This window comes from Glandiceps talaboti, chromosome 3 (assembly GCF_964340395.1).
Source record: "Glandiceps talaboti chromosome 3, keGlaTala1.1, whole genome shotgun sequence".
NCBI lineage: Eukaryota > Metazoa > Hemichordata > Enteropneusta > Spengelidae > Glandiceps > Glandiceps talaboti.
The window spans coordinates 18,345,071-18,366,669 of record NC_135551.1 but is presented as its reverse complement, the minus strand read 5'-3'; the positions used below and the strand labels follow the sequence as shown (position 1 = coordinate 18,366,669).

The following is a 21,599-nucleotide window of genomic DNA, read 5'->3' as shown; positions in this document are numbered from 1 at the left end:
GTTCCGCCCTCACCGGCCTCCTCTCACCCGTGAGAGGAGTCGGCCGATGTGTGAAGGCGCGGCGCCCTGTCACGGCATACCTTACAGACTATATGTATAATAACATACTTTTTACACTTTTTAAGATTTGGTCGATGCTGTTTCACACTGTTTTTGAAGTAAGGAAACATGATAATAGAGAGGTTTTCAAAATTATAAATCCAAAATAAATACTCCCTTGTCATCCATATGGCCACTATAATTAATTTATTGATTAATGAAAATGATTTTTGGGAACCTTAAGCATAAACAAATGCAGCCTTTGTTCAAATTACTTAATAGTGTGGACAACATGTTACATGTAAGAGTCTACGCTTCGCCTAAAATAGTAGACACGGTGTGTCTTGACATAAGGCTTATATATGGTAATGAGCTGATATCTGAATGAAGAAGATGAGGCATACAGTATATGAATTGCAAAAATGTAACAGATTGATGGAATTTTCGGTTCGACACAAATTGAGAATGGCATAATCCCCGCCGCTATGATTGGGTTTTAAGGAACTGACAGTTTATGTTGTCATTTTCAAACCTTGTTAATGTTGTTTGGCCTCATATGGTTGTTTTTGATAGCACTACTCTGATCACGCAACAACACTTGTGAACCTAAATCAAACAGACTTAGATATGTTGTGTCTGCTCGTTGGACATGGAACATGCCTACTCATGTTGTGTCTCCTCGTTGGACATGGGACATGCCTACTCTTCAAGATTACTTCATGGAATAAACCATTCAACAACAAGTCATTGAAAATGACATAGGCCCCGCTATGATTGGGTTTTAAGGAACTGGCAGTTTATGTTGTCATTTTCAAACCTGGTTAATGATGTGTGGCCTCATATGGTTGTTTTTGATATCACTACTCTGTTCAAACATGTCTGAGTTATGGCTTTGGACATGAAAACTGCGTCAACAAAATGGCTGCCAGGCAGCCATATTGGATTGTATCACGACAACAATGAATATGCACGTGTATGTCATAGAACACTGTCCTAATACCAACTTTGAATGAGATCTGTTCAAGCATGTGTGAGTTATGGCTTTGGACAGGGAAAATTCGCAAACAAAATGGCTGCTAGGCGGCCGTATTGGATCATGTCATGAAATAAATTGACGTGCATATGTATGCCATAGTATGTTGCCCCTGTACCAAGTTTGAAAAAAAAAATCGGTCCAGGCATCTCCAAGAAACGTCTCCGGATGGACAGACGGACGGACGGACGGACGGACGGAACCCAATCCATAAGTGCCCGTCCCAGACTTCGTCCGCAGGGACTAATTAAGTACAAATTCATACAGGATTGAATGAGTTTGGTCAGACATTTAATCCATAGTTTCTGGACTCATTTATTGCACTCTGACGTAACTATGGAAACGCGCAATTTGTTTCTTTAAAATGTGTAACAAGATGAGATGACTCAAAAGAACTTTAATATGCAGAAGATGTAACTGTAGTCTAGTTTCCTGTAAGCATTACAATCACTACGATCATCTCACAGGGGCACGTATTATTGCTAAAGTTTTCTTAAGAAAATATCGTACGAATCCTGCTGATACAAATGCATCAATCTCTACACTAGTAGAAATAACACAAGTATAGTCTTTCTTCAACACAGGTAGGAAAATATAGTCAAAACGTTGTTATATTTAGCCTGCAGATCAGGAAAACAACAATCTAAGAAATACTACGCGCCCTTATGAGCCCACCATCCCGTTACATATGTTGCATGAAATGACAATTCATTCATCTGTGTATGACATTGAGAAGTATATCTCGGTTCATATATTGCTCAATTTAATTAAAGCGTACTTCTATACAATGTCAGAATAGAGTCTAGACGTACTCCGAGTAATGTAATGTAATGTAGTGTTCATCCACGGGGAAATTTCGTGAAAGCCAGATTGTGGCATTGCCGTAAACAGGCCGTGGTTTGCGACGATGGATTGTGGCAACGACACACGCTTGACATCTCATCACAATTACACGCCATCCGTGACTAGACTAGTAGTGGATCATTTACGGATGTCAACCAAGCGTTGAAATCCGTTCAAAACCAAACCACAAAATAATTCACAGCAAAAATAAACAGTAACTTGAGTATTAAACCGTGGTTATGGAAACACAACGCTTATTGACTGATCGGTGGCTCCATGGGACAAACACGGTAGGCGTAGCTATATTGATTGATTGGCTGATTATTTGATTGATTGACTGATTGATTGGACAAACATGCTAGGCGTGGAGCCCTGTATGAAAAAAAAATGTGTGGTCTTTATCTATATATCAGATAATGAACATTACAACTCAACTAATCAGTAACTCGTGGACCACACCTTTTGTATGTCAGATGACTAAATGAATAGTGGTCTGAGTTTGAACAAATCGCGTCAAAAAAAAGGTATTTCTGCTCGAACCCATGAAGATATCTTTTAGCACGCAACTGTGACAATTCAAGCAGGGTGCCTTAAAGTTTCCATACATAGGGTTAGAAACCAGTGAAAACAAAACAGACGAAAAGAAGAATGAGTCTCCTTGGCTAATCTTAAATGTCTATTTAAGAACTGATATCATATATGTACACTGGTATCATGTGAATATCACACATGTCTACTAAGTCGTTTAGAGTGATATACATGCATGCACTGATAACACAAGTCTATCCACCAGTATCGGTCAGTTACACCTTATCTAAGGGAGCCTTATCTAGTATCTAGGTCTAAGGAGCTTTGTGAACGGCGAAACATTCCACAGTACATGTAAAGTACCACCCCACTTACTGTTGCGTAAAAGCACGACTTCTAAAAATCTAGTGCTCCCATCGACTTTTTCACATCTCTTTTTCTTTGGTGAGAGACCACCTTGACACTCAGAATAGAGTTCTATAGAAGTCCGCAAACTTTGCGAAACCATTTATGTGGTGTTTGGAGGAATGATGAAACAGTTATGCACATTAGCGAGATGTAATTTTGCTGAAGTAGTGTTGCCACGTCTTATAAGTTATATTGAAAATTACGAAATACAGCTACCGAAAAATTGAAAAAATATCCTATACATAGCTATTTTTTTCTTGCACAGTTCGCATACAGTGCCCATTTCTTACAAGCTTTGGAATACTGTAGGTAAAACAAACAAGTGTACGTGTGTAACCCGATCCCCAAATGGCCCGTGAAATATAGGATTGAGTTCCATCTCAGAGTATTAAATCTCACTTGACAAGATTTAAAATACATGTGCCATAAATTTGGTTTAATTTACGACATCACTATGGAAACAACTAGCAATCAATCGATAAAGCGGGGTCTCCGACTCGCTGGTTACACAAGCCATTACTTCGCATTCAATATTACGGTAACTGCTATAGGCGGCACTTGCCTGTATAGCTCCGAGCACAGCATAAACAAAGTCTCTAGATCCCTAGCCGTATCGTATGGGAGGCGTATTCCATTAAAAAACAAACAGGCAAAGTGCAAAACGTGATGAGAAAAAAGGGCAAAACAAAGCCAACAAAGTCCCAAGGGACAAAAACACCGACACGATTGTATTAAACTTTAGAACGAGACTTTCCTACTAGTACTATACAGTTACATGTACTATAAGCTTTAGCTCAAAACATAGCGTCCGGCCGGCCGGTCACAAGTGTATAAAGACTGATTTTCTTCTGGTGTATCGTGATTTTTCGAATATATCACATCGAATATGAGAATGAACCTTATGCTCAATATACATGTATGAGACAGGCCTCATATTGTCCTCCAAAGTGAATCTGATTCTGAATCTGAGACTACGAGTATAAAGTTGGCGTCAGATTCAGATTCAGATTCAGCTAGCGTCATATTGAGCGTCAGCTAGCGTCAGATCCGAAGACACCCGACGGACTCAATCAAACACGAAATAATACTGTTGAGACTACAGGGAAAGATTCCGCTTCACATCCTTTTGATGGAAGTTGGAATGTCTCTGCTTGCACAATTTTTATTTGGGAAAAATATGTGAAATAGAGTTGAAATACTTGCAACCGAGACATTGATAGCCCCAAGTTCAGCCAGTGTATGTTCGTTGGTTGATACTTTTTGCCAACAATGTACATGGTGTCAGTAAAAGCTAAGTTTATGTATGTAATATATTGTCATTTTTAAAAATTTGAATTTAAAATTTAAAAATTGTGCAAGCAGAGACATTCCATCTTCCATCAAAAGGTTGTGAAGCAGTATCTTTCCCTGTAGTCTCAACGGTATTATGTCAGTTTTGATTGAGTCCGTCGGGTGTCTTCGGATCTGACGCTCAATATGACGCTAGCTGAATCTGAATCTGAATCTGACGCCAATTTTATACTCGTTCTGAGACTAACTTTATACTCATCGTCCGGTCCTGTGTATACCACTTTTACCAGTACGTACAATACACGTAGCCTACTAGTAATACAACGGCCAACATGAAAGGGTATTTTTAACTAGCTGGGTTAGCCATGCATACCAAAAGGTTATAGTTTTAAGTACAAATTTTACAAATCATCGTTAAACTATCAAAGGCGCTCTGAAGTCGAGTATAGTTGTGAAGTTTTTTCAGCGCCAAAACTTTAACGACAGCGATTCCCTCCAGAGATAAATTGCAAATGAATTACGCAAACAAGCTTGTATCATAGTCTATCACGTCTCATATCGTCGCAGTTTCCGGTACATTATGAAAGCTACTGATGGAAATACCCACTGTTCCAATCGGGCGCGATCAACAGTAAGTCGGGTGGAAAAGGTCCCGGCATCTGTATTGAACATACATTGTAAGTTTGACATACTCTAGAAATAACAATACAGTTCATATACTTCCTTTGTCATTAATGCGCACAGCAAAAACAACATGTTTGGTGGAAAGTTCTCATAACTCTAGAGTAAAAAACAAACCATCGTTATGCAAACTGTTTGTGATATGAGTGATATTAGTGTAAAGGCTTGGGAACCTTCTAGTGTTACACGATCTTTCCAGGGATATCACATCATCGTGTCCTGATCACACATGAGAGGTAATGATATGAAGTCTTACCGCTGGCGAAGATCGCCATGAGTTGTACAAACTTCTTTGCCATGGTGATTGGGTACCAGCAGCAGTTGCGAAGAATTTGATCTGAGCGTCGTCTGATTGGGTCTGGTAGCAGAAAGGCGAAATTCAGCTAAAACAACAATCGAGCTGTACAACCGCCCCTCTCAAAAGTTGAATGAGAAGTGTCTGACCTCTGATAAAATGGTTCAGATTAGATAGAACTTTGTTTGCCCAGCGTGAACTAAGTAGAATACCAAGGAACGGAGTTGACCTTTCACCCCCAAGTCACTGCGGTTTTACCATCCACACACACGCCATGCACGTCAGAAAATAGTGGGTAGTGTTTCCCCGGAGTGAGTGTTCCACAAACTAGTAAACTCTTATCAAAATGGCGTCTTTATTAATTATGTATGTATCATGCATACATTATCATTCACATTGTTTCTTCCATGTTATCTTTGTTCAATCACTGTGTGTTACTATCCATCATTACACCGTTATTGGCTTTTGGTTATCACCTAGTCCTGCTTGCAGACGATGCACGCCTTTCGGAGAAGGAAAGGACGACTTACCCTGTCTGCAAGCAGGACTATCGCGATATCGGTCACCCATCAATGACACCCTAAGCCTCCTACCGTCAACACATCATCGTTGCATCCTCTCGAACAACTACCGCGGTTACATAGCTTTCTGTCACGCGTACGCCTCACCCATCATTATCGTGGTTTATAAACACAGTCAGTGAAATTTCAAAACTGCGCAGTAATTTCCAGGATTAACATTAACAGGATTAACGCATTGTCAAACCACCACATATTATAACTTATCCCAACACTTTTATGAACTTTTTACCAAGTTCCAAGCTTTTTTCTGAACACGGTGAATTTGGCGCGAAAAGTGGATGTCGTCTGCTGACACAGAAGAATTCCTATTCGTATTCAGTATATCCAGAGCGGTAAAGTTCGGAGTACAGGATGCGGACTTTTTTCAAACTTCATAATTATTCAAAGTAAGTGTATAATCTTAGCTTTAATAAATATCTTTCTCATGTAAAATAAGGCAAGCAGAACACATGAATTCTGAGTTTGCGACAGCAACTCACCAAAAGTATACACTGTACTGTTGGGATACAATAGTTGGTCGTACCTCCCAACCTTTGCCTGTCGACAATAGTTTGTGCCTTTTGTAGCCACGTTTCATCTAAAACAAAGTCTTCGCCTCGCTCCGTAGCACTGAGTACTAATGCGTACTGATAGGAACTGCGATTGCCGAAGGCACGAACAGTGAGAGGCTGATCTGTACGCGGTTATAGTATTGCTCCGGATCGGAGCGAGGCGACGACTTTAGTTTTATATTAAACGTAGCAAAAAAGGCACGAACGACTGTCGACAGTCTACTTCTAGCCCTCCATGAATTATTATACATACATACATACATACATACATACATACCTTATGTATACAGTCTGCATGACATTTTAAAACTTTCACTTTCTTTGGGATGTCTGGTCTATGTCTTTTAGCCTTTCTGATAAACGACATTGTTAAATTCCCTTCACACATTCTTAATGGATGTGAGTGTATTTTTGTAAGTGCTCCTGCTCGTCTAAGTGATCTTACGGTGAAAGAACCCTGTAAAGTTCAACTGTCGACCGTTTATCATATTTCAAATGAATTATATAGAAGTCTGGATACTTCATCACATGGAAAAGCCTGCTTATGTGTGAATTTTTTCCTTTAAAAATTCAAGCAGTTTTCTTTAAAACTCAACAACAATATGTTCACTACTGCAGTAGACTTTGAACTCAGAATTAAACTGTGTCAAAAATCCACATGAACTTGAAACATCATAGCACTCAAGCTGAGTTATAATGTTTGTTTGGCAAATCCTCTCTTTAGACGCAAATCAGACAAGTGTGACTTGGATAATTCTCATCTAAACATATCTAGGATCACCCAGACTAAATATGGATACTGGGATAATGAAAGACATTTTTGACCAAATTCACAAATGATTTGACTTTTACAATCAGATTGTCATTCTTAAGAGACTGTAAGATACGTCTGTTTTGAGTGGTAGCTGATAGCATGACACAATGTTGTGTTTTACAGACTACTTTCTCAGTTCAATTATTTTGATCTTGCTCCAAAGGAAAAATCTGTCAAAACATTTGGCCAATCAATGCCAAGCAACTTCTGAGTTTGTCCTTTGACCGAAATATCACATTTTTGACACCTATTTTGCATATTATTGGTAGTGGTTATAATATCTTAAACTTGCCAGGAATAGTTCATAATCTAGCTAGAAATTACCACCAAATATTTAACTGGTCAGCTTTTGGAGTTTAAGCTCACCAAAGTCATCCTTTTCTTAAATACCTAATTTGCAAATCATTGATTCAATCCCTGGTTTGAGCATTACAAGACACTTATTGCAATCATTAAACACTGTTTCTGCCAAAAAGGCAAGTCTCAGTAACCATTTTCCTGATTACCAAAGTTTTTAAAATGTGAGGTACATATACTCTATAGTGTTTGACATTTGTGCCACATTTGCTTGAAATTGAGCCATGGGTGTTAGAGATATGGCTGACCATGGATGGATGGATGGATAGACATACACAGTTGGACATGGATTATTCATATAATCCCCTCTACACTTTGCCTATTGGTAGCCAATAATGAAAGAAATTTGGAGTCCAAACCAGATGGTTGTTAAGGAAGATACTTAGTATTCAGAATCCATATTGGATTCTAAAATTGCTTAATTTTGCTATATCACTTGAACCTCTGTTTCAAATCTGTATACATACACTGTGACAATAGTTCAGTTCCTGACGGGCCATATTCCGTACTGCATTATCTTCATACTGTCTAGGCAATTTTGTCACTCTCACACAGAATTCTGTGCTCCCCCCCCCCCCCAACAGCGTTCATATAAACACGACATCATAGCATCCCCATGAGATTTTAGTTTAAACAGACTGGAGGTGGAGTCCTGTTGTACATTTGCATATCATTTCAGTCCACATCAAACATAGATACAGACCGACATACATTAGCCTACACCATATCAAATACAGACACCGGGACAAACATCTGCGTACACCATATCAAACACGGATACAGAAACAGGGACATACATTAGCCTACACCATATCAAACACAGATACAGAAACAGGGACATATATTTGCCTACACCATATCAAAGTTATTTATTCATACTTTAAATAAATACTTGCATAAAAGTTATCTTTTTTTTAAAATTCAGACATTAATAGTAATACATTGCACTACAGCGCCAGAAATTGCACAAGACTTTTTTTTTTTACCAAGTATGGTACCTATATGCAGCAAATCAAAATATTCACAATTAAGCTTGGAAAAAATATTAAATGCATGCAGCTGCAGAAGTTAAGAGTATATACAACAGCAATGTATGTATGTATGTATGTATGTATGTATGTATGCCTAGCTTTCAAAAGTGTCTGTTTACTCTTGCATCATTTTGTAATCACCACAATGCAAGTTACTGTCACCATTTAACAAGTACATTTAATTAAAACAAACAACAAAGCATTCCATTCCATGGTATGTTTGTTTTGGTATCATTATTTAAGGAATTCAATTATTTTTTATCAATAAGAATTGAAAAATGCTGCATTGTAAAAATTCAGGTAAAATCACTTGAATGTCTTTGTTAGTTATCATGTTAAATTCAAGGTTACATGAAAAATACAATACATCAGTTGCACAAGGCAGGTTGTGAATTGTTTGTGTTCAATCATATGAGTGGGTCAAAGTCATGAAAGCCACCTCAGTGTTTGCACAGGAACTTTAATATCACAATAGCAAACATTGAAAGTAACTCTGATAAAATCAAAGCCCTAACCAACTGAACAGAACAACATATATGTCAACTATGGACTGTGAGATATTTAGATGTTATTCCCCAATATTTTTCTTCATTCAGCCAATGAAAATATGAGTGGCCTAAGGGGTCTTTGTCACTACTTGTTTAGCGACTCGTAGTGACAACCTTTAAGTCACGAGTATTTTCCAGCTGAATGAATGAAAATATGGGGGAATAACATAATTATACCAGCGCTAGTAATATCACAGAAAAATCGGTGAAAGTAATGGCAATTTTGCATGTTTTGACTCATATTTTGAACACAGCAGAACCAGTGATGTAGACTCACATGTTGTCATGACATAGACTTGTGTTGAATGACCAGAGTCTACGGTATATTCCATATTTTTTGTTCAGCTTGGCCATGGTATATTAAAGTCTTGTTGTTCACAACTCTATTAGGATTCTCAACCAAAATGAAGTGATAGCTGACAGCATGGTATGACACTTACAGTCTATATCACCCAGAGAAGATTCTAAGCCTATAACATGTGTTGATCTGGTGTCATGATGATTCTAGCCTACCTGTATTCTTGAAGGACTATTAACACATAATTACACTATTTCAGCAATCTAAGTGCTGTTTTGATTCAGTTTTCACTTGTCCTCCAAGTCTACAAACACTCTTTAGATCTGCTAGCCTAGAATAACAATTAAAAATATCAAAATGACAGTTAGGATAGCTGAAATAGTGTAGTAGCATTCTAGAAACTGATTTTGCACTGATTTAACTGAATTGCTTCAGGTGGGGATACTCAGAGCTTTTGAAAAGAGAAGGGACAGTGTTACAACTGAGTCCTAACTTCCTCCATCTGCAAGTACGACTAATTTAAATTCTAAAATGAAATGGACCAGACATTTATGTAAATCTATGGCAAATAAATAAATGAATAAATAAATACATAAAAAATAAACCCTGGAAATTTTACTAGTTTTTGTCTACTTTGCAAGTGAAGCAGAAGAAGCTTTCAACATGGAACATAACTGTGGTAGCCAATGTAAATTGAAATTTAGTCCAGTTTTTTTATCATGCATTATTTGATGTTCAGTATCTTCTGTTAAAAATATTGGATTCTACTTGATAACAGATGGAACCGTAAGATTACATGGATATTATGAATATCTTGGTCAACGCATTGAATTCCATCCCATGTGCTACACATGCGTTCTACAGGCGTGCATGAGAATATTTAAAGTCGACCTTCTTGTTCTATTTTGACCCTCTAGCATGAGGTGGAATGCTAGAATTGCATGTACACTGTTTCAGCTCTCCTAACCTGTTTACTGCACTGTTGAGATATATCATTAGCTGGTCGTACCTCCTAACTCTCGTAATCATCAACAGTTGATTATGACGGCTAGTAGGTACAACCAGTTAACGATATATCTCAACAGTGCAGTACTACAGCTATGCTATATGCCATTTTGATTTCTTGAATTTTCATTAGAGGACGAGCTAAAATTTAATTGAAAAAAATGGCAGTTAGAAAGCCGTGAGGAGGTAACTCAAATTTAAAATCCCCCTCCGCATGGATTCCAGGCTATTAGACTAGCTGAAATTAGTGTAACAGTTGTAGCATTAGTTGTTCAAGACTACAGAATGGCTAGGCTGATTTTGGTCCCACTTGATGACATTGTTAGTGATTGCACATCATTAACCATATAATTTACAAGTCAGACCTAATAAGACAGGTAGTACAGTTTGGACATAAATAAAAGCTTATTAGTTTTATGACTTAAAGTCCACTATAGTCAACTCTAACCCCCCACCCCCCACCCCTCCCACTATGAACTCTGTACATGATGTTGTAACTCAATTAGATAAACACAAGACTTATAAAATCTAGTTTTTACTTAACATAACCTTTGAACACCCATCTACCTTGTGTAATATGTTTGCTTTTTCTGTTGAACTATTACAGCTAAAATGATGTTGGCTTGGTAGGTGTTTCACTCATGTAACAAGACATTTAATACACACCTTCAGACAACTTCTGATGCAAAAGAAACAATTACATAGGTGCTATGCACAGTGGGGTGTAGAAGTAGTCAAGTTGAAATGTTGATTATCAGTTAGAAATTAAATATTTGCAGCTATTAAAATCTTCAAGTCCATGTGTAATGTTTTCATTAAAAGCTTGTTTTTACCTTCTGTAAAAGAATATCAATGCTTTAATATCAATGCTTATCAGTGTTGATGCAATTGGGTTAAAGGATCCTGCTGTGATTGTATCCATGTTATTTTTAGTCTAGAGTTGAAAGCTGTCTGTCTTTGTGTCAAAATCGTAATGTACCATGAGAGAAACACCAAACCAACTTCATTTTAGCTACAACTTTGTCTGTTCTAACTGTACATATGTGACTACAAGACTATCATCTACATGGAAAACTAAAAATGTAATATAAATACATAAAATACTTGATATTTGTGACACTAAAGCTAACACTTTAAATACATATTTTTCCAGTTAGGTAAATAGAAGCAAATGATGTTTTGACTTCACTGTCAGGCTGTACATCGTTTCATTGCAGTTAATAAATATTAAAGTTATATACAGTCAATATGTAAAAGAACAGATTGCAGATTTGAGCATTGTGTGATTCTTTGTTGTTGCAGCTGATAAAATATATTGCATCACTTGGGAACATATGCTCGCTACAGGAGATTTTGTTTTCTCTGTGTACAGCATGCATGGATTCCAGGCTATAAATAGCCATGCTATATTATATGGGAAATGGAATACCCTGTACATAGCTAGGTTGCAGGTTGTCCTGTTCAACAATGGGGAATGAAATACATTGTACGCTAGATATGGGTTGCATGCTGTCCTATTCAACAGTGTATGAAATGAAATACCCTGGATATGAGTTGCAGGCTGCACTGTTGTTGAGAATAGGGGATGAAATTCCCTGGATATGGGTTGCAGGCTTTCCTGTTGTACAGAAAAGGGAATGAACTACGATAGACATGGGTTGCAAGCTGTACTATTCAACAGTGTAGGAAATGAAATACCCTTGATATAAGTTGCAAGCTGTGTACTGTTCTACAGAATAGGGGATGAAATACCCTGGATATGGGTTGCAGGGTGTCCTGTTCAACTAAATACAGAACGAAATACCCTGGATATGGGTTGCAGGCTGTCCTGTTCTACACAATAGGGAATGAAATACCCTGGATATGGGTTGCAGGTGTCCTCTTCTAAGTTACCGGTATATATATTGTAGGAAATGAAATACCCTGGATATGGGTTGCAGGCTGTCCTGTTGAACTAAATTCATAACGAAATACCCTGGATATGGGTTGCAGGCTGTCCTGTTGAACTAAATTCATAACGAAATACCCTGGATATGGGTTGCAGGCTGTCCTGTTCAACAGAATAGGAAATGAAATACCCTCGATATGAGTTGCAGGCTGTATTGTTCTACAGAATACGGGATGAAATACCCTGGATATGGGTTGCACGGTGTCCTGTTCTACAGAACAGAGAATGAATTACTATGGATATGGGTTGCATGCTGTCCTGTTCAACAGTATAGGGAATGAATTACCCTGGATATGGGTTGCAGGCTGTCCTGTTCTACAGAATAGGGAATGAAATACCCTTGATATGGGTTGCAGGCTGTCCTGTTCTACAGAATAGGGAATGAAATACCCTGAATATGGGTTGCATGCTGTCCTGTTAAACAGTATATGAAATGAAATACCCTAGATATGGGTTGTATAAAGTATATAGGAAATAAAATACTCTGGATGGGTTGCCAGCTGTAATACCTTGGATATGGTTGTCTTGTTCTACATGTATAATGTATGAAATGGTCAATCCTTTAGTATATATGGATAGATGGTTGCAAGGCTGTCTTGGTATGAATGTCCTGTAGCGAGAATATATTCCATGTACCTATGTGGTTAAACCCACGCATGTCATCTTTGAAAATAACTCAACAAATCATCCTGTATAAATACATGTAAATATTTATATATCTGTTCTTGAATAATGAGATGATATCGTAGTTCATGATCAGTACATCATATCACATGGCAACACACCTCTATCTTGCTACCTCTATTATCAACTGCAGTATATATTTACTACTGGTATTAACTTTACAAAGACAAACACATGAAATTACTTTTATATTTTGAGACAATTTGTACACTTAAAAATTTAGATTTTGCCATATCCTGTAAAATGTATGTAACTTTTATGTGAGTGTATATTGCCTGCTACACTTGAAAACAATCACAAGGGTATTTGGAGATTTAAAATTTGAATTGGTACTTTTAAAAGACATGTATAATGCCTGCTCAAACAGTATGATGATGTAGGTTTCCATGGTGATTACGTCATCAAAGTAAATTTTGCATAATGTAGGTAAATATTCAAAGTTCAGCACAGAATAAGGTACATTTCTTTGTCTACTGGTTAACAGGTACCAGAAAGTCTCGTTCCATCATTTTTTCAATGAACTGCAAAGGATCAGTTGGTGTTTGTATTCTGCTCTCTGCATCATCTACTTTACTTGCTACAGAGGTCATACTGTCTCTCCTAATATGTCTGCCGAAGGGCCTTTCCTGTGATTGGCTAAATTGTAGATCTGCTGGGTAGATACTGTTCTGTGATTGGCTCAGGGATGCAGAACTGCCTCCTAATTGGTGGATGTAACAAAGTGTATTGAAGAACTGCTGTAAATGGTTCATTGACTTGATACTGTATATGGTCAGGAGTGGTCTTCCAGGGAAACTTTTCAGTAAGGTATGTTCTTCTGCATTATCAAGCTGTGGGAAAAGAGAAAGGAGTCAGCATTCTGATGATTTATTTTGCACACAAAGATTTCAAGCGATGTGTTTAACAATGGAATGTTACCACAATTCCAGTTATGCACAATTCAAGACATTTGAGATGGCAGGTTAATGATATTGTTAATGCTGCATTAGCTTCAACTGGAACATTATCTGGTGAAATAAATTTCATTCATTCATTCATTCATTCATTCATTCATTCATTCATTCATTCATTCATTTTTGAAACTGTTTTGTCAGATACAATTAATCATCACCTATCTTACACCCAGCGCAGTATTGGAACACCTGTAGGTGAACATATTTGTAGCAGTACACATATAGTATGGTGCAATATCTCAATCAAATTAATTTTGGGTACACACCAAAAATTAGTGCCCCTAATTAATCACAATTTCAACTTATTATACTACTTACAGATAAAATATACCTCCAAGTGACATGTACAATGTCTAATTAATGGTATTTTAACAATTTTCAGTCACTATATTGTAGCTTGCCTGATCAAAAAAAGTAATACCCTGGTTACAGGTGCCGGTTTAAAGTCACAACAAAGAGAAATAACAATTTAACAGCGTATGCACCTCAGAAGTAAACCATTTCAACTTTTGCTGTCACTTTGTTCAAGAAACTCCAACCCATTCTCAGTTAAAATCATGAAAAAATCTGGGGTCGCCATACAAAGTTTGAAAGAAAAAGTCAAAATGGCATCAAAATGTACTCATTGTTAAATCCAATATGGCCACCGAATCCAATATGGCGGCTGAATAGTGTGTTTAATTCTATGGGAAAATAAACGATTGTTGATTTCCTTGAAAACAAAATGGCGAACCCCTAAATATCTGTCTTTTAATCTTCATTATTTCAAAAAACAAGCTTTCACTGCAAAGTTGAAGAGATTTGAATAAATTGCAGGCAAATTGGTTACAGAGGCACAATCTACCTTAAAAGATGCATCAAATCCATGACCACTTACTTTCTTATTCAGTAAATGTGCAAGTCTTGCAATGTGAGGAACAAACTGTTTCTTTAACATGTCCAAACCACTGTTATCTCCAATAAAAGCCCATTTGTACCTGTTGACATAAAAAATATTGCAATTTTACTTTGATATTTAAGAATATATAAGGATTTGCTCATAACCTTTGTTCATTCTTGTTTAAAATAAAATTTCAGTTAATCTTATTTCTTGCTTAATACACTCTCATTGATTACTACTATCAACTTGAATATTATTTGGGGTGATAAAATAACACCTTGAGAAGTAACTTATTCAACCTTGAAATCATGCAAAGAAGCCTTTCTGCACTTGAAATGTGTTTGGCCATTTTGGAAATTTCCTGCAAGGATGTCTTTAGGGTTAATTATCAAAATCCAGCCATTTCTTGTCTATCGCAGACACTTTGTTATATTCATTTGTTGCCTATTTCTTTTACATCATGTCCACAGATAATATAGGAGAATGAAAATATACACAAGGATTAGTTTAGCATAAATTAACCCAAAAGGTCAAGGTCATGATCAAAGTCTAAAATTTGTACCTGATAATAGGGGGTTAGACACTTGAATGGAGTCTCTATGTATTACAAGTTCTGAGTTATCCTGTAATTTTGAATTTCAACTGCAAAACAAAGAGACATGCATATATCCCATATGAGTCATATCACCTTTGTAACAGGTTTGCAAGAAATCAGATATTGCATGTCTGAGAAATGAGATATAACGGACAGTGCAATGTATGGACTGATGGACAGTAGACAGAGCCCAATGTAATGATACCTCCTTTGTGAGACTAAAACCATCTGGTGTAGCTATAGAGAAGGTTGGTTCAGAACAAAAGAATGATTCTGTATAATCATTATCTCTCCATTGATAAGATAACACCAATGCAAGAAGAACCTGGGATGGAATCCCTGGCCTGTAATGAAATTGCATGACATCATATGTTCCAATAAACTGGGGGTAGTTCATATAAAACTGGAGAATATCTCATTCAAACCATACAACAAAGAAAGGGTGACCTGAAAGTACTAAAAGTGAGAACCTGACATTGAATACTTGGTAAAGTTTGATTTAAGTTTTGTCCTTCAACAAAACTTTTACTTGGAAATTTTCAACAACTAGAGTGCTAAACACTCATGGTATTTATTGCAATACTCATGTAAAGACATGAATGTATCCGCGTTAGCACTTTCAACAACCCTGGAAGAAGAAATTAATGCAAGTTATGTATTTTAAGAATAATTTTAGTCATCACAACTGTGTCATTGTATTCTGTGTATATCATGAAAGGGTTAGATGTTGTGGTAAAATCTTACAAATTAGGGAATATGTCGTTAGGTTGTGCAGGCCACAAAATGGTGTTAAAAGCCAATTGTTTACGCTAAAATTACAAGTAGGTCAGGGACATTTATTGATTTGGCATAATTTGGTCAAACTTTTATGTCATGTAGTACATGGCAACATGCCAGGAAAAACACTCTACTTAATATACCATCAAATGCACAAGCAAGTACCATAAGTGTTTGTCTCACCTGCTTTAACCCTTGGAATTTGTTTTGGCTTCACTTCATATACAATGTACTCTGTGGCTCATTGAACAAATCTTTTTCCTTTGCATGTTTTTCATGTTTGTATATTTTTGAAAACAAAGAAGTCTGGTATGACTGTGTACATGATAGTATGACTGTATTTCCTTAACATTTGTAGCCCCTACAATCAGATTTCTATGCACTACACGTTATGTTGATCACCTGAACAATTCATCTGTAATATAACAGAAGTAGCTCAGTGACGACTGTCTGACTTTGAAAATGTCATTCGCCAATATGTCAAGTCAAATAGCCAAGTCTCTAAGCTAATACAGAAGCTGGCCTCCAAAAGTCTAGTAACTATACATTTTATACGATCTCTCTCTCCACCTTTAGTCAAATGGACAATTCTCTAGTACCAAAAATCTAGCTACATGTCCTGCTGGGGAAAGGGTGAACAGTGCTGTCAGTAGTAATCCATAACAGGCAATTGTATGGTTAGTTTGTTCAGTTTACTTTAAACTCAACCTTCAGTCTTAAAGTAAGTCAGGTAGAATCAAACTGAATGACCTTTAAACACCTTACATACTGGGCACAAATCCAAACCACAGTAGTAACCAAGGGCAGTGATTTCACCACTAGACCACCAACAACTCTAATGATTGTGTACATACACATTTATAGTATACATATTTTAATATCTTAAAGGCAACAGCTTGACTCTACAGTGTAACTAAGGTACACTTGAGAATCTTTAAGAATGAGTATACATGTATTGTATCCTTGCATATAAAACAATGACAGCTTTATTTCTACTTTGAACACACTGCGATACACAAGTGTTTGCATTCCATGTTGTGTAGTGAACTGAAGGGTGATTAAAAAATGTTCAGAGAGGGAAAACATATCAAGACTTGAAGAGTGTACGACAGGTATCCTTCATACATGCTTGTGCCTAGTAGATCTGCATAGAGATGTGACTACAATTTGAAAATCTTGACGCACTATTGCCCAATCAGGTCGTTCGTCAGTGGTATGTTACATGTGTGCATTCAAATGAAGTCATTAATAATATGTAGATGAACACATGCAGCTAAGATGAACAATGAGGTAACATTAACAAATAAATAAGGCAGGACATAGTCTCGATTGACAAGCATCACCAAAAAATACTTTAACTTAAAGAAGTCTCAGTGGTTCCAGGTCAATGTTGTCAGACAGTCTTGCATTTCTTTGGAAATGACACCCAGATGGCAGAAATTGGAAGAGTGACCTCGGATTGACCCTGATCCCTTTACATGTACAATTAAAGCTCTGGTGGTAGAAAAGTGCGATCATTTACATACAACTTGCATGTAAATTTGTTAACATATCTATGTAAATCATATGACATCCCGCTGACGAACAAACTGATAGGGTAATTATGCATTGAGATTGCCAAATCATAAAATCAGCTCTTGGCAATTCTAGTCACAAGCATGGTATGGGATATAAATACGTACTGCTAGCACTGTAAGCAAGCGATACATTACCATGAACAAACACAGAGATAAGGAGTTTAAAATGCTGGAAATAAGAATATGGGAAACAAATATTTACTTTCCACAGATTAAGTTCAAAGATTTGTACTATACCTCAGGGGTTCTGTGTTAATACACTGTCGGGACTACTTTCACGAGCACATGACCACTGAGAACATGCACAAGCACTCATGCAAATATTCCCTGAATATGCACACCGCACTTGCATTTACACTTACATATCATGGGGCTCTGTCATAAAATATTACATATAGTCTAGAGGCTATCCATGGCTTTAAATATCACGATCTCTCTTCACCCTATCTAGCTCAGTGAGAAATTATGAACCACAATTCTTCATGCAAATGAGTAAACACCCAATTGTTGGTAGAATGATGTAAATAATGTATACATGAACATAACATCTGACAAATATAACATGTAACATGTAACTGCCCCAATAAATACGACCTTAACTAGTGGCCAGAATTCTGTGATTGATTAACAAAGACATCAATGTTTTGACTGTGTGTGATGGTTTCATTTGAATTTGTAATTTCATCTCAGATCCTTATTGAGCTAGACACTGATGAGAAGAGATTCATCGCCACGGATAGCCTTGGACTACATGTATATATTGCATATCATACATTATATACCAGTGATTACTTGCATATTGTGCATGCACACCTTGCAATATGCAGATATAATATTTCAGACATATGTACCGGTGAGTGCCTGCATATCAGTAGTGTGCATGCATACCTTGTAATACACAGACATAATCTTACCTGCCTGTATTCAGATACATTTTGACCACTGAACTTATATACACAAAACTCTTAAACTAAGCTGACCTCGTTACTCAGACCTACTTTTGCATAGTCTTAAATAACAATAATTGTAATCATTTCTATTTTGATAGTGTTATCAATTTTGTTATCACATCACACCTTTGGTCTGTACACTATTTTCTTTGATATGTCTTTGTGACAATAATATCACTCATAAAATTAGATTTTTGCAATTTATATTCAGAAGTAATAGACTTGGTAACAATAAATCATCCTTTCTTTATAGATTGTCAATAATTCTGTCAAAAATGAGAGAGAGAGAGAGAGAGAGAGAGAGAGAGAGAGAGAGAGAGAGAGAGAGAGAGAGAGAGAGAGAGAGAGAGAGAGAGAGAGAGAGAGAGAGAGAGAGAGAGAGAGAGAGATATGGCAGTTTGCATAACCTCCATTTTATACATTTTGTACATTTTATCAATTTGCCTATCATGTCACATCTTCATTTGGTGCAGTGACTGATATCAGCGTTCACTGTTTTATGTCAACATTTCACAAAGAATGTTGTCACACACTGAATTAGACTTTTGACATTTGTATCCAAAAACAATCCACTTAGTACTAACAGCCTATTGTTCTAGAAGTTCACATGATTCTGACAAGAGCTAGATTTGATTACACCATCTCTATTTTTAGAGTTTTTTTTGACATTGTTGTTGTCATATTTCAAACTTTGTTGTGCACACAAAACTGACATTTCTCAGTACCTATTTATTTCAACAAAGCATCGTCATAGCACATCAAACAAGAAATCACAATATAATAAATAGTCTATTGTTTATTGAGTTTCAAATTATTGCTGCCAGTGCTACATCTCTATTTTATAAACTTGCTTCATTTTTTATTATCAAGTTACACCTTTGCAAAGTAAACAAACTGTTAGCGATAACCTAGTAACATATCTGATACAATTAGTTATTGACATTTCTATCACAAAACAATAGAGTAGAATATAATAAATGGCATACTGTTTATTGGATTTTGAAACAGGTTCTGTCAAAAATGTGCCTGGTAATATTTACTTTTGGGTGGTAATAACAATGATTATTTCAAGTATTTTGTGATTGATCACCTTTATAACTCAAGTATTAAAATACTCCACAATACCCATTTGTTATAAATTAGACTACAATGTGGACAGAATGAAGTGGTCTGTATTTGTCAAAACATTTAGATAAACACTGGATTACAATTAGCCTGTAAGATATGATGTGTCATACCGCCTTTTCAGTCATAGCAGTTGTGTGGGGATTTTTGGCTTCTGTCTTTCCCCTACCACGCCTGGCTTTTCACTAGTGGCCATTTATTTAAACTCTATAATTAGTCTATGATTTCCTGCAGTGACGTTCAACCCCAATTGAATATGGTAGTTATATTTACACCGTATAGCCACAGACACTCCACCTGGTATAGCTCAACCTTCCCGAGTTGATTCTAATCATATTGACACCCTCCCCTCCCCCCATCGAACGTTCACAAGTGCAACATCAAACGTTTATATATATGATGTAAACTATGATGAAAACGGCAGTGGTCACACCACTACAATTGGTGTAACGTAAAAACATGATTGTAAACACATTAAAATAGTACATGAAATCCAGCACCATATCTCACATTACAGTTAGTAGTAAATTTAACAGCTGTTATCATTGAAGGAGTGAAATTTTTTCATCAAAATTTGGTTGAAAGTGCGAAAATGAAGTTCAGCTATTGCATTGATGCCAGACCCCCTCCCCTCCCCCTAAATGAAGAAGTTCGCTTATTGAGCTTGTGTGACATTGTGCGATTGTCCATTAAAATCTCTTACACTGTCTTATAGTTTGACAAATACAGAAAGGATAGCGACAATAATGTAGTAGTGTTATTTCACATCTACAGGTAGGCTTAGGTTAATAGATCTACATATGGGGGTAGTAAAGAATGTGTACAGTGGTTTCCTTCATTACAGACTGCCGTTTTCCAGACACTACAGCTGTAGGAAAGTGCCTGCAAGGCAACATGGTTTCTCAGCTAATGATGTATTTAGTATGATGTTGTGTATTTTGACACAGTTTGATATCTGTGACATCCACACCTCTGGTAATAACCTATATTTCATAGTTAAGATGATGAAATATTTCCAGATGTTAGGATGATTTGATTCCGATAACGGAGACAAAGATCAGGTCAGTATCAGACTTGTCCAGCTGGTATCTAAAGAATTATCCCAAAGAATTGTTGTGTTCAGTAGTATACACTCAGGCTGTCATTTCTATTTGCCAAGTACTGCTAAGCTGTATAACTTGATTTGAGGACTAACAAAAATAATATTTTGTATGTTATAACATTGTGTGTGTGTGTGTGGGGGGGGGGGGGGGGGGGTATAGCAGGTTGAACAGCTGAATGGAATACATTCAGTTGCTTTTGTTTAGTGAACTGTAACTGAGGTGTATCCGCTTGTGTTGTGGGTGGTGGGGGGGGGGCATGTAATACTGTGTTGTTGCTTAATAAGTTAATCTGAAGTTGGTCATATTCATACTATCAAATCACAGAGTGACTATAGAGTTTCAATTACAGTCAGCATGATATTTTTTATATCTCATACAAAATTTTTGTTACAAATTACATAAAACAAAATACAGACACTGATAGCACACAAGTATTATTATATAAAATGATACCGTTTTCTCACTGTGAAGACAAATCAACATCAATGACAAGACAAGGAAGATTCAAATACAGAGCTCTTTATTTAAATGTGTTTTTAAAGTGAGATAAAATGTAACATATTATGTGTGTGTATGCTATCATTGCCTGTAGTTTGTGTAATTCATAACAAAAAAAGTTGTGTTGGATGTAAACCCAGCATGCCACCTAATTGAAACTCTATAGTCACTCTGGTTTGGTAGTAATTGAAACTCTACAGTCACTCT

At 36.7% G+C, this 21,599-nt stretch overlaps 2 protein-coding genes and 1 long non-coding RNA gene across 8 annotated transcripts in view; 1 reads left to right on the top strand and 2 right to left on the bottom strand.

Moving 5' to 3' along the window:
* LOC144453927 (xaa-Pro aminopeptidase 1-like) overlaps positions 1 to 5,322 on the bottom strand; it is a 31,020-nt gene extending 25,698 nt beyond the window's left edge. For all 3 annotated transcript variants that reach the window (XM_078145293.1, XM_078145294.1, XM_078145295.1), the window contains exon 1: positions 5,079 to 5,322. In XM_078145293.1, the coding sequence (XP_078001419.1) occupies positions 5,079 to 5,121 (43 nt within the window). In that variant the 5' untranslated portion in view covers positions 5,122 to 5,322. The remainder of the gene's footprint in view (positions 1 to 5,078) is intronic.
* A 229-nt stretch (positions 5,323 to 5,551) lies between these two features.
* LOC144432970 (uncharacterized) overlaps positions 5,552 to 21,599 on the top strand; it is a 33,241-nt gene continuing 17,193 nt past the window's right edge. The window contains exon 1 of one of the 2 annotated variants that reach the window (XR_013480757.1): positions 5,552 to 6,084. This is a non-coding gene — a long non-coding RNA (uncharacterized LOC144432970). Of the gene's footprint in view, positions 6,085 to 13,408; positions 13,742 to 21,599 lie in introns of those variants that run through there. The other variant, XR_013480758.1, reaches the window with a different exon arrangement.
* Positions 10,774 to 21,599, bottom strand: part of LOC144432969 (protein DOP1A-like) — a 64,740-nt gene continuing 53,914 nt past the window's right edge. For all 3 annotated transcript variants that reach the window (XM_078121284.1, XM_078121281.1, XM_078121282.1), the window contains exons 23-24: positions 14,765 to 14,864; positions 10,774 to 13,764 (exon numbers count right to left, since the gene is read on the bottom strand). In XM_078121284.1, coding sequence (XP_077977410.1) covers positions 13,405 to 13,764; positions 14,765 to 14,864 — 460 coding nt within the window. In that variant the 3' untranslated portion in view covers positions 10,774 to 13,404. The remainder of the gene's footprint in view (positions 13,765 to 14,764; positions 14,865 to 21,599) is intronic.